General features: G+C 35.5%; 1 protein-coding gene across 1 annotated transcript; it reads left to right on the top strand.

Annotated features, from left to right (window-relative positions):
- Nucleotides 1-840: 840 nt before the first annotated feature.
- On the top strand, nucleotides 841-13,681 carry LOC110466406 (macrophage erythroblast attacher-like). Its single transcript, XM_021522859.1, has 9 exons — nucleotides 841-919; nucleotides 1,825-2,010; nucleotides 4,547-4,750; nucleotides 5,466-5,588; nucleotides 6,607-6,683; nucleotides 7,410-7,518; nucleotides 8,903-9,036; nucleotides 10,992-11,187; nucleotides 11,951-13,681. Exons 1-9 carry the CDS (start codon nucleotides 881-883, stop codon nucleotides 12,050-12,052), a joined length of 1,170 nt encoding a protein of 389 aa, XP_021378534.1. The 5' UTR covers nucleotides 841-880; the 3' UTR covers nucleotides 12,053-13,681.
- Nucleotides 13,682-14,327: the final 646 nt, after the last annotated feature.

The raw sequence follows: 14,327 nt of genomic DNA, 5'->3' as shown, positions 1-14,327 counted from the left end.
GGGACCTGAGAACAAATTACGAGATGTCAGTAAATTTTGACATATTCTTATTTGCATTGAGAATGATTCCATAGTTGGAAAGTATACAATTCTTATTCTAATCTTATTGAAGACATACAATTCTAATATTGTTTCAGGGCTTCACATCAAGTTACCTATCTCTGTAATATGTACGTCTCTGATCAGGATAAGTCCAGGTCCATACATATTAATGTATTAATTTGTTTTCGGATTCCTGTGTTCAGGACAAGTTTAATAACAAAAAAATGTTTAGGTCCAATTTAAAAAAATCAGTAATTCATAACTCGTTTTTGTTTGACATGCTTCGCTGAAGTTTCGCATGTTTTGATGGCATAATTCATAGTGCTGTGAATGCCAACTGAAACTAGCTTATGCTCCGTTCTCCCCTTATAAAACCCTTCAACCAACCAACCAACCACCCGATCATGAATATCACGATTAAGGTTTACAATCCATTTGCGATGTCACAAATGATATGTCACAATGAAATGTTCACAGGATGAAAGAAACTAATTGCATTAATTGTAAACAGCACGTAACAGTTATTACCAGAGTCGTTATACCGTACTCCAATTACTAAAATCAATATGGCATTATTCTAGTATTTTATATTTTTTGTTAAAAACAATTTCCTTTAATAACCCAATGTATAATTTTTAATAAAAATAATAGTTTTTGAGAAAACACAATAATGCACACTGACAAACAACTCTATATAACGTACAGAGGTGTTTTTTTTTTAATAAATTAATTATAGGCCTATTGATCTACCAAGCTGTGACAGACCCGGACCAACGAATAGGGATAGATTTTTCACTGCGCACACTCGGACGGAACAGCAGAGGTTTTCTGCTAAAGAATGGCTGACGTGAAGGCACTCGAACATCCTACACTGAAGGTAACTCACGATCAGGGGGTGTTATTTCATATTTCATTTGTATCGTATGTAACACAACAGTGTCTGAAAATAATGTTGTTTTATATTGGATGACTATCTCAAATGAAAACATATCGGACGGAAGATATATTGGAGTAAGATGTTGGCTTGACAAAATGAAGTCGCCTGGACCAGTGACAGACTCTGACCACAGAATTTTGTTACCTATGTGTTAGAACACACACGCTTATTGAAAATGGGTCATTACACAAATAAACATACTTGTGTTGAAATGTGCTAGGATAGGACCCATTACTTTGAAACATAAATATGCGTGTTCATATGTGCAGTGACCCGTTGGATGATTAATGAGTAAACCGAATGTTGTACAATAGGGAAACTCTGTTTTCAGACAGTTGAGTTGAATTTCAAGTTTCGTTAACCTGGTTAGTGAAGAAAAATAAGGTGGCTTGTACGTTTACTTGGGTATGGTCAGTATAAAGTAGCCAACCTATTAAATATTTTTGTATTAGGGGTAGTTATAGCAGTATAGTAAGTCCTATGTTATAAAGTGGGGGAAGAGCCAATGCTGTTCCAATATTAGATAGGATCCTTTTGTTGGGTGTTGGCTGGACTATGCTAGATACATATTCTGGATCTGTTTCATCCCAACAGAGCCCCATTTCCATCGGTTTTTGTTGATTCACTTTCATAAATATAAATTATTACCAGCTCAGCTTGCGAAAATTGGCCTTGGGATCATAATGGTATGTGAATAAACTAGTCAACCCTTAACATTTCAAAGGAAATAATTCTGATTATTTAATGAAACTGTTACTTGTATTGTGGTGGTTTCCGGGATTGTTTAATAGGGTTGGAATTCAAATTAATGCTTTTGATATTATGACTGTTTACATATTTTCCAGGTCCCTTACGAGCTGTTGAATAAGAAGTTTAGATCAGCCCAGAAGTGTATTGACCGTGAAGTTGCTCACATTCACTCTGCAGGGAATGACCTGGAGGCGTGTCTACAACAGAAGAGCCCCACTATCGGAGATGTTACGTGGGCCATTGACAGCATGGTAGAAAAGCTGTGTCTTTTGAAAAGAAAAGTAATTTCTTTTACATCCATTTTATTCATATATCCTATCACACATATGTCATGGATATATACAGGCCTTTATCATTAACAAATAAGGTTCAATTAATTAAATATTTCCCGTTCTAATTTCAGCATTATTTTCCCTTATTTCAGTTCAAAATCCCCCCTCTTGTAACTGAAATACTACCACATTCACATTAATATCTGTCTTGGTTCTATTTTGTTTTTATTTTCCATACGTTTGACAGGGCTGAGTGAATTATTTCTTGTTGTCTGTGTTCCTGTTGCCCCCCCCCCCCCTCTTCTTACTCACCCCCACCTTCTTACTCACCCGCTGGCCCCAGCCTGTGACCACCCTTTCCGCTGGCAAGTCATGCGCCTACAACACATATTTCCACAATTTCAAAAAAAAGGTACTAACCTTCTACACCTGCGTTAATCCCTGTATGTACTGGGATTGTAGAAGATATCCTTTTATAACATAGTACCAACCTTAGCCTTTGGTGGTTTTATCTGCACAAGGGAACATTTGAGAAACTCAGAATGAGTTATTTCCTTGATGGGAAGTATGTCACTCTGGTAAAATACTTTTCTTCCACAACCAGTATAGGCTTTCTCACTGCCAACTCATTGGATAAACCTGCTAGGAGTTGGTAAACATTTTTGGTTACCAACTTATAGGCAGTTGCATATTTGGTACCCACTGGTGAGTGGATAACACCCTGGATATTATTTCATTGATTAATCTTTTAATTATTACATCAAGTATCAATGCTTTGCCTCATTATCTTTAATTGTCAGGGTTCACATGGGCCTTGAAAAAGTCTTGAATTTAGAGTGTGGCCTGGAAAAGCCTTGAATTTCAAGGTTGACATTGAAAAGCCTTGATTGCTGGTCTATGGCCTTAAAAAGTCCTTGAATTTTGCATGATTTCCAAAAGTCATATCTTTCTTACAGTATAAAAAAAAATGACTAAAACAACTGCCAGTGACTTTTTATTGTAGCAATGTAACGTGCGGGCGGTCACCCATCCAACTACTGACCACGCTCGACGTTGCTGAACTGGTGAACGGGTCCCCGAGTTATACCGTATCACTGGAAAATCTAGCTTGCCAGTGAGGCAGTATTTCCCCCTCATATACCTTAGATGTTACAGTAACCATAAGAAAAAAAATGAGAGTTCTGAGTGAGATTTTCCAAAAGATATGCATGTTATTTTAACATGTTACATGGTAGTGGTAGGGGGTCATCTGACGAGCTCCTAAGATGAGGAAATGCCTGATTCTTGTACAATGTACCTGTGATGTATTATTTAAATCTTAGATGAAACAATTTAAAGGTGACCATACCAATGTCAACTGAATGTTGTCATAAGATCATTGATATTAAGAAAATGTGTGAGTCGCTGCTAAAATCATGCATGAAAGTTCTAAGATCATACATGTACACTACAATAGTGTAGATAAACATCAACTTTGGTGTCTGCTGTTAAAGATCTTCTCAGCATTGCTTCAATACAACCATCTTGCAGCTTTAATTGAAAATGTTTTCCAGGGGGAGACCCCCCATTACCCCCATGTTAGAAGAGAGTTACTATTAAAACTCTTTTTGTGTTCTCTCTTCTTTTGTTCTCTTCATGTGTCCTCTTCTTGGACTCCAAGACTAGCTTTCGCCTACTTGAATATTTCAGTTAGTTCCTTGAAAAAGGTTTGACATGATCTGTAGATACAAACCCTGATTGTGACGTTGTAGTTCATTGCAATGGTGTCCCGGGTTGGAAACAGGAATAATGTGTCCCCAAGAGAAACATATGGTTTTCTAGATCTATGATATCTGAACATAGTGGGAGAAAAGATCCCCTAAACTTGTGATGGTTGATCATCATGATTATCTAACTGTCATTAGTTAATTTTCAAATTAGACTCTTTATACAGTTTGAAAATTAATTAACAAACTTGAGTTGGATAAACATGAAAATCAACCATCACTTGTTGGGTAACCTCTGTGTCACTTTTATTGACTAGTAGGCAATGGAAAATTTCTGTTATTAGCTCAATCAGTAGTATCAGGCTAGTAAACGGGAGGACCTGGGTTCAACTCAAGTGGAGGCATTGAAAAAATAATGTCCCCTGTTTCATTTTCCTGGATGATAATTCTGAACCATGAAATATTAGTAGTAGCATTCAACAAGAAATCATTATATATCCTCCATATAATTATGTAAGTTAGGACAAAAAATGAATTAAACTAAACAGAGTATTGAGTAATTATACAGGTAAACTCTATTTGGTAATATGATGAAACAGTTGAGTGTAGTTTTTACAAAGCAAAAAAGTTCACCTAGTACCAATGAATTCCAAATGAATAAAATATGATATATAAACATAAAATCTTGTTGGTTACTTCAAGAAAAAAATCCTTGGTATTCTAACATACAAAATTTTGAAATATGATTTGCCACAGAAATTAAGGTTTCATGTTATTTTGATAGCGCTAAGAAGTAATTGTTTTGCTCTATCACAAATGAATGTTGAATTTCTTTTCAGGCTGATGAGAGCATCAGTGAGGAGTTAGAAGCCGCACGTATGATCAAACGTCGTGTGGAACATTTAAAAGAGGCAGAATCTTTAGAGCCACATGCTAAACCTCTATGGCACAAGAAGAGACTAGATCGAATGCTGGTGGAATATTTTCTGAGATCTGGCTACTACAATACAGCTATTAAATTGGCACAGCATTCAGACATTGAGGTAAAAAAGGGCTGCTGGTTAATCGGTGGTGGTGACTAGATACTAGCAATTCCACAAGTCTTACACTTGGGACAAGTAGATTTGTGTTATGACTAGTGAAATCTCAATATTTACATTGAAAATATAGTTAAGGATTGTAAAATTTTGCAAAATCTGCTTGTGGGCTTGCACATTTATACATAACATCAAAGATTTTCTTATGATATTTTACTAAACCCATGCTTGGCAAAGCCTGACTAAAGTGAAAACTATCTCGTATGAAATAGATCCTGAGTTGGACCCTATATTAATCACATGCTGAAGCTGTCATGCATTGTAATATGTGATGTGTGTAATAATGTTAAGTTGCTGACTTGGGTTGAGGGCAAGAGGTTGTTGTTACTAAAGTCCTAAAACAAAATAAAGCAGAAGGAAGAAAAGATTTGGATTAGGATCTAACAAACATCTAAGGCAGAAGCCTTCTTTCAGGCAAAAGAAGATGTAATAGTTGAAGCAGTATTATGTGTGTAGCTGTTTACCTTACTTACTGAAAGGATGTTGGTTTGAGAGGAGGGGTAGGGCAGCACCTATGACAATATAAGAATTTCCTAGCTATTTACAACCTGGCCATGGGTTTTCATTACAATACAGTTATCTTATCATGAGTTATGGCGAAAGTTACATTAATTTATTACAATGTATGTTTAGCATGCTGAAAAAAAACCTTCTTTTACAGGATCTGACAAATATTGACTTATTTCTGACATCAAAACAAGTGGAGGAATCACTTTCACGAAGGGAGACAACTCCATGTCTTAATTGGTGCTATGATAATAAATCAAAATTGAGAAAAATGAAGGTTGGTACACAAATATAAGAAAACGATCAAAATCATACTAAGTGAAGGTTTTATTTTCTTGCCATAATTATATAATTCTTGACCCTTAACTCATTCACCCCTGAAATTTCATGATGAACTATTCCAACCTTTGAATCTGAAGAGTTCAAATGTGTCTCCAGGGGTGAATGAGTTAAGGAAATACTGCAATAGTGAATGCAGGTGATTTATTATTTTGATAATTTCAAGAAATGTTATAAATCACAGTAGAAGTATAACAATGAAGAATTAATATGGCAGTCAAGACTTCCGCCCGCCCTGTAGGTTAAAACAGTAAATATCACAAAACTGTTGTAGAGGTATGTTGTCTAGCAATGCAATTTTGCACCACTTGATATTTGGCAAACTTTCTGATGTTGGTGCCTCTGATTAGTTAGGTGTCTAATTTGAATTCATCAACCTTTTGCAGCAACTTCATAACAAGAATAACGGATCACCATGATTGGTGGATTTTTCAGGGAAAACAGGATTTATTCACTATGAGAATACAATACAGTGGTAGAAAAAAATCATTTTTTGTGTAGCATGTAAGCAAAGGTGACATAAAGGGAACAATTTTTCTGCATTGACATCTTCAAAACTAGTTTCTGTGTGATTACTCTTGTAGGAATACTTAGCTTTTCATAAAGCTTCCTTCACATGCCTTTAGTATCAATAACACACTCAAGTTCAATTTAAACCCAAATCTGAAAATCTATATGAACACCAGTGAGGGGCACATCCACTTCAGGGGATTTCTTGTTTAGATGCAATGTACAAGTAAAACTGCTGTTGACAGGGTTTTTGTGTAAGTTTTGTTGGACCTTCATCTCTGACTGTTCAACAACTTTTACAAATGTGGTTGTATGAATTGTTTCTATCTCTTTCTTCACTTTTACTATTTCTAATATTGTTTAGTTTTACACTTGTATGCAATGAGATTTGAAAGCTTGTTAAAGCTGATATCTTTTAATTTATTTGCACTGTTTTGTCTTTTTAGAGTACTTTAGAATTCAAACTTCGTCAACAAGAATTCATAGAACTGGTGCGAAGTAATCAGAGGATGGAGGCTGTAAGGTAAGCACACTGCAGTTTCACATCTAGACCTGTATTCATATGAAACAGCTGGTACATTTCTTAAGCCTTCCTTCACAATGAAATTAGGTTGTATCAGAAACCACAAAGGATAAATGTTCAAGATGTCTGCAAATAAATCTTTGTAATTGAGGCAAAATTTGTTATTAGAATTCTGGATTTTTAAAAAAAAGCTTTACAATTCTGTGTTTGTGTTAATCAGCCATAATGCTCTTAAGAGAAAGCATTCTGTTGGTTTGTATGAAATTGGATACTGTGGTGACATGCTGACTTGTCAAAAGAGTATTCCGTCTGCGTATTGCAGAGTTATCATCTCTTGTGAGCAGGTACTGATTGTTACGTCATTGGTTTGTGTGAGAAAATTACGCGTTATCTAAAAAAATTGGTGACGTTACTCTCACAAACCAATGACGTAACAATCAGTAACTGCTCACAAGAGAAGGTAACTCTGCAATACGCAAAGACGGAATAGTAGTAAACCCTTTGTTTAATTGTATTATGAAAACAATTTGAGATAAATAGTGTAATCAAGATATCTGATACAGAATACATTTGTAATGGAAGTAGACTAGTAGAAACAAGGACTGCACGTATGGCAATGTATCTTAGTGAATATGTTGGCTCCAGGCATTCATTTTGTTTTCAATAAAAAACAACAACTTCATATTGCATGAACTGAAATTGATGCATACTGTATTTTACTTTTAGGCATGCAAGAAAATATTTTGTAAACTTAGAAGACGACCAATTATCAGATGTTCAGAGAGTGATGGGACTCCTAGCATTTCCTAGTGATACGAGTATTACAACTTACCAGGTAGGTACCTGTCTGGTGTTACACCTCTCATTCAAATGATGGAGCCTGTTCATTTATGCAGAACAACCGGTATGTCCGTTTTTAAATGTAAAATTTTTGGGTAAAATCCTGGAGGACCTGCGAAAGTTTAAGCAGGCCTTGTAAGTCTTGGTCAAGGCTCGCCTGAAAGCAGCGTCAGATTACTAGGTCCGACCTAATTTCATAAACGAACAACTCTGGTCCAACCGGTTCAACCGTTTAGACCAGGATAAACGAAAACGGCCTTGATCGTATCAGATAGGTACCTCATGCTGGCCTTATACCGTACCACTGGGTCCATGAAGGTACTGCTGATACTGGTAAATCACCTTAGGCTATATAAATGTTATTTACCCAGAATAAAGATATTTTATAAGATTTTAGAGAACTTTATTTCATGATCATTCATATTTCTTGTATTTTCCCCAGAAGTCTAGTTGTCATGTTCAGATTAATGATCCAGAATATGCTGCCACACATTTCTTTGATCTGGTTTAAAATTCACAAAATACACAATGTTTAAGATTGTTTTCACATCATTCAATACATAATGCTGAATAAATTAGGTGATAAATTTCTGGGACAAACAATTTTGACAAATCTGAAGGTAATTAGAAAAATGTTATTTTTAGAGTTTAAACTTTCTGAAGGTCTGCTGGTGTGGTGTATTGTCTTCTTCACACATGATTCAGAACCACTCCCAGGGGTAACCAGTTACGCTCACTTTTTCGCTCTCTGCTCCTCTGGAATATGTCATAGCAAAATTGAAGGCATGCAGCTAGCTGTTTGATGGGTCTCAGGTAAATAAAAACTCACCAATCACTAGGCTGATACCTGTCCTTTGAAGATTACAGAGGAGCGACCCCCAACTTCAAAGCCAGTCATTTTTACCGTGTTATGCGACCGTGTTATGCGACCGAGAGATTCTTTCGATGTACATCAAAGGATCAAACTAGTCTTCTCGTTTCATCCACAAAGTGGCGCACACTGAGCCTTTGATTTTGTCATGACATATCCCAGGGGTACAGAGAGCGAAAATGAGGATCGAGGATGACATTCAGAGCTACTGGGAGAAATTTTCAAATCATTATGCTAAAATAAGTCCGGCTTCTCTTATAATTACCTATTCAAGGGTGCCTTACTAATGAAATAAAGGTGCATGGTGTATGTTATATGATTGAATTAATTTCTATGAAGTTGTGTATTATAAACAGGTAGCACATGTTTGTTGATTGTTGGCGGGTCTTCTTGATCCTTATTAACTTGAAACTATTGTTCAATAAACAAGAGTTTTCATTTCCAAAAAAAAACAGATACACACTGTATTATTTGTCATATGAAATTTGGATACTTTTGTTGAATTTAGGACCTGTTAGATGACAAGCGATGGCAGGACTTGGTACATCAATTCCGCTTTGAGAATTTTAAACTTCACCAACTCAACCAGTCATCAGTGTTTGCTGTCAGTCTACAGGCAGGGTTGTCTGCCCTCAAGACACCGTATCCTTTAAACTTGTTCATCTCTAGTACAGTATGATGTTCTCATCAGAAAACTTTTTGAATACAGAAAAAACAAGTAAAGTCAGCATTTCTTTTCAGACTGGACACCTTGGTTAGGAGAAAATTTACAAATAAATCAGTTTACATATTCTTTCACTTAAAGTCACAAGTTATATGTAGAGTTCATTGTGTGTATATTTCCATTTGCTCTACACTTCCACTATATAACCTGACCAAACAAAATAGAAATATATCAGATCATAATTCTCACATAATTTCCATTGGTGTAGTGATATAAAGAATATGTTCGTGGTGTCGTAACTAAATGATGTTGTTTTGACACAAACTTTATTTCTTGCCGGGAACAGTTGCCTGTACTCATGACGTCACAAGAACAGGTCCCAGACAGCACGAAATTTGACTGTAAAATGCGAAAACAGGTTGGAAATATAAGAAAAACTTAAATTCAAAATGGAAATATAAGTATTAAACTGCCTTCTTTGGAAATTTATTGTCCTATAACTCTCACAGGATTGTAGACAAATTGAATAACGTGTTAGCCCGTTATGATTAATTTGTCTGCAATCCTGTGAGAATTATAGGACAATAACTTTCCAAAGAAGGCAGTTTAATGCTTAATTAAAAATCTTTCTTACTGATGTGTAACAGTATTGTCACTGACCGATAGTTTCAAGCTCTCAAGATCAATTAATACAACTTTCGACATGTAAGAATTAATGCCACCAACACATTGTCATATAGAAGAAAAGGTATATATATTAAAGATGTGTTTTGGGAAAAAAACTCTTAATCTTCATTGTCCTTCCTTCATCAACTGAACTTATGAGATCGTTAATTTTGAATTATTTAAAAAAAAAAAAAATGAAAATATGTTAAACCTTACTTATTTTGAAAGTTTTTGGTTAAAAATCCACAGCAATAATGGACCATGAAGGAAGTAAAATGCTCTTTGAATTCCAAGGGTTACACTCACAATATAACATTGAGAATACTTCCATTTTCTTAAATAAATATAAACCACAACAAATCGTTACCCTCAATGACTAGTTTGTGTCTATTGGAATCATACCTCAAACAACATTTTCTCTTCTGCTCTTTTTACTGTTTTTGAAGTGATTTCAATCACCACATGTAAAGTTGTCAATGCAGATGATGTTTTAATTAATTTTGATGTAAGTAAGATTGAAATTCCCAGAGATATAAGATGATTTATTAAAATTACAATAAGTTAAATTGAATTAGATGAGATAAATCTTATTAAACGCACTAGTTGGCAGGGGCTGTTGTTAACCACATGAACATTTAAATAATCGGTATGTCATGCTTAAGTTTATATTTTGTTGTTCCAAATTATTTGATATACATTTAATGTAAAAAAAATCTTTCTTAAGACACTTTGTGTGTTATTGGCTTTCTGAATGCCGGCCAATGGAAAATGTGTCATTTATATCATAGGCAGTGCTAAATTCCTTCATATTGTTGGGAGAGATTTGTTGAAGTTTCACCTGTAATTTAGATATTGCACCGAAGAAATTCAAATCCATGCAGTTAATTTAGTGAGACTTGTCCATGAGTCATAACATTATTACCACTCCAATCAGGCAATTTGAATTATCAGTGAGGATGGGGACATATGCTTAACAATAGCTATCATATATTTCGTGCTCCTTGGGGCCGCGGTGGCCAAGTGGTGAAGGCGTCTGACATTATGCTACCACTGGCCCTCGACCACTGGGTCACGGGTTCGAGGCCTACGTGGGGCAGTCGCCAGGTACTGGTCGTTGGTCAGTGGTTTTTCTCCGGGAACTCGGGCTTTCCTCCACCACCAAAACCCGGCACGTCCTTAAATGACCATAGCTGTTAATAGGACGTAAAAAACAAAATATTTTGTGCTGTATTCAGTAATGAATGTGGGTTCCCTAACTCTGCCCCAGATTTTGTTACAAGGGTGAGCACGAAGGGAGAAATGCTGACTGTCCTGTGTGTGTGAAGAACCTGAACGAGCTTGCACGACCACTACCCTACGCTCACTGTGCCAACTCCAAGCTCATCTGTACTATCACGGGCCTGCCCCTGAATGAGCACAATCCCCCGATGTCACTCCCAAATGGTCATGTGTATGGCTTTAATGTAAGTTTACTAAAGCTGTTAATATTATTGAAATTTCATTAACTGTACTGCTTTGTTATACTGATATTCTATCCTGATTGTGATGCAAACCACAATGATAGAAACTGTAACAACAGTTTTTTAAGCAATATTTCAAGAGCCTTATCTACTCTTTAACTATCATTGGCAATGATGTCTTGATTATAAACAAAAAATGCTGAGGGTTCAATATTAATACAAGACCACCTACCTCTCGTGTAAAAGTCTTGATCACTCATGTTAAGTTAAAAATAATGCTGAAGGTAAAGGGTATTACATTTCACTGTGTAAACAAAACAATTTTGCTTATAAGTTTTACCATAACTGCAATTCAACAGCATTTTGTTTCATTTCATGAATGATCAATGATCAATCATCAGTCTAAGAGAAATAGTGAATATTGATCACAAATTTTGAAGCCATTCTCAACACTATAAATCATGTTTTTTATCTAAAGCATTTATCAGTTACCAATATGTTCTGTAAATGTTGCTTTTGTCATGTGTCCGAGGAGGTCTAATACTGGACAGAAATACACATAGATATTGAAAATATACTTATTTTAACACTCCTTACTTCATCACAAAGGGAATTTTTGAATTCAGATAGTTCAGTCTTAAGTAAATTGTTGTTATAATCTCTCTTATTTGAGAGAAACTAGTTCTTACATAATAATTATTATTTTGCACAAATTTCTTTTAATGTTTAAAAAAATGCACCTACCAGTTTCTTTTTGTTGTTCCAGTCTTTAGCTGAACAAGCTGCACAAAATGATGGGCGAGTGGTGTGTCCCAGAACCAGAGAAATATTCCACATAGACGAGGCAGAGAAAGTCTTCGTCATGTAGATCCAGCTGACTAGTGTCTCAGTGTATGCCCTTGTATACTTCCTTCCCTGCAAAGCTGTGCTGCTAGTATTCGCTAAATGTTTCATCAAGACTACCCCACAGAGAATTGCATTACAACAATCAAAATTGACAAGTTTCACATCTAACACAAGGGTAAAATTACATCTTGTTGTGAGACATGCATAATGTGTATATTTACTGAATTCTACAAACCACAGCGTAGAGAAAATCATCGGACCAATCTTTAAATATATCTACTAATTTCTAGTACACGTATGGTGATATGGTTCTTTCAGTATATCTATTCAGTATAGGTTCCTCTACCCATGTCTGCAGTAGACCATACCTGTTATACACTATACTATTCCAACATCATACATTTATTCTCACGGGGAAATGAATTTCCTTTGAACAGGTGGTGCTAGTAATACTGTTTTTGTCATCTGCAAATATAACATCTCGGTTTAAACAGAAGATGTGAAGGGTTTCTTTATCAAGGGAGAGTAAAGTTTTAACAAAAACGGCTACCATTTACACTTGAATGAAATTATTTACAATCCCCTTCTTCCAGAAGTTTCTTCTAACCTTTCAGATGACTCAGAAGATATGTCTTCTATGCCGAAGCTACAAGTAACATCTTCCTGTCATCTTGTTGTTTTAAGTGAACAGATTATGAAGTTCTCTGTTGCATAAGTTTGGCTTTCATGGTCAATGTCTGTGCTGCTAATTGTTTGGAAAAAAAATATCTTAATTTTACATCAAAGGTAAAAATTAACGTTATATTTATTTCTTCAAACAACTACTATAGACATAGACCATGAAATTACATCAAAGGCAAAAGTGACTTGGCTATTTGTTAACAATAACTTAAATTGTCCATGCACTTTAATCGAACATGGAATTGTTCCTCTTCTTAGTAAAACTTCTTTAGAAGAAGACTGCAAATATGTCATTCTTGTATAAGTGGAGATTCCAGTAATATGTGTTCCAGTTACAACATTGTACAATTTCTTAAAACTATTAAGGCTGGGGTTTTCTGGTTGTTGTGGTTAAAAAATAATTGAAATGACATGTACATGACATGCCACATACTCTTCCACTTTCCCAGGGGAAGAGTTCAGGCACTGTGACTCGAACTCCCCAACAAACACAAGGAAACATCTCCATTGGGAAGGGGTCATAAAAGAATAAAGACAAACCTTTCCCAAAAAATAGAAGTCATTCCTTTGATTCAAAGTGACTTGTTTGGCCCAGCTTGAAATCTTGTATGTTTTATGAACCAGTTATCAGAACAAATCCTGTTGATGTTTAAAAGAAATTCATGGTAAATGCAATTATAAGATACCCAGGTAACAAGATTTGCTAATGTGTCATGAACATTATTTTTTCAACAGATTACCATGTACAAAGATTTATTCATTTGTCAAAAGTGTTGTTTTTTACAACTAGCTAGACACTGTAAATGTAGCTGTCATATTGACAGTTGTAAGTAGCATTGTTCAAATGAGAAGTGTGTTGATGCAGGCTGAATGATTTGAATGAAGGTCAAGGATATTTGTTTATATTTCAAGCAGTCTTTCAAATCCAAAATAATGTGTCTGATTGTTATAAAAGTAAACATCTTCACAATATGAAGGTCTAGTTCTATTTTCAGAGTTGCTGCATGTTATACTTCAACATGTCTTGATATAGCATTTCTCTTGGTGCCGTAACCCCTACTTTGCGTTGGTGCCTAACAATCTTGACTTTGGGCCAGATGGTTCGTGGAACAGATGACAGATTAGCTCCTAAAGATATCTGTTCACCTCGAAAACATTTGTATAGGACCCAGCTATTGGATGTGAAAAGAACTAAACGAACTCAATTACCCCTGAAGACACGTTTGAACTCTTTCTATTCAAAGATTGGAATAGTTCATTACAAAATTTCAGGGATGAATGAGTTAACACAAGGTGTACACTACCGTATACAGGGAAAGTTTTGCCCAGTCAAATACTAGAGAGAATAATACATGTTTTTTTCCATATCACACCCAGTATCAACCCGAGACTGCGATATCAGCCCGAGGGCCGATATTGGTCGAGGGTTGATACTTGGTGTGATATGGAAAAGGGCATGTTTTATTCTGAATATTACATACTTACTAATAAAAGCTACTATCTTATGATCTATATTTCTTTTGAAATATTGAAAAGCGAAAAGTTTCCAAAAGGGTTGTGTTAAAGGTTTTGCGGGCTGATACGTAGAGGGCTGATACTGGTTTTGGGGTGTGATA

This window comes from Mizuhopecten yessoensis, unplaced genomic scaffold (genome assembly GCF_002113885.1).
Source record: "Mizuhopecten yessoensis strain PY_sf001 unplaced genomic scaffold, ASM211388v2 scaffold11133, whole genome shotgun sequence".
In the NCBI taxonomy this organism is placed as follows: domain Eukaryota; kingdom Metazoa; phylum Mollusca; class Bivalvia; order Pectinida; family Pectinidae; genus Mizuhopecten; species Mizuhopecten yessoensis.
This window is presented reverse-complemented; position numbering and strand designations above follow the sequence as displayed.

Bases quoted from the DNA above. Each gene is read 5' to 3' on its own strand.
- LOC110466406 (XM_021522859.1), top strand. From the start codon at position 881: ATGGCTGACGTGAAGGCACTCGAACATCCTACACTGAAG. The intron at 920-1,824 runs GTAACTCACGAT...CATATTTTCCAG, and splicing joins TCGAACATCCTACACTGAAG to GTCCCTTACGAGCTGTTGAA. The intron at 2,011-4,546 runs GTAATTTCTTTT...ATTTCTTTTCAG, and splicing joins TGTGTCTTTTGAAAAGAAAA to GCTGATGAGAGCATCAGTGA.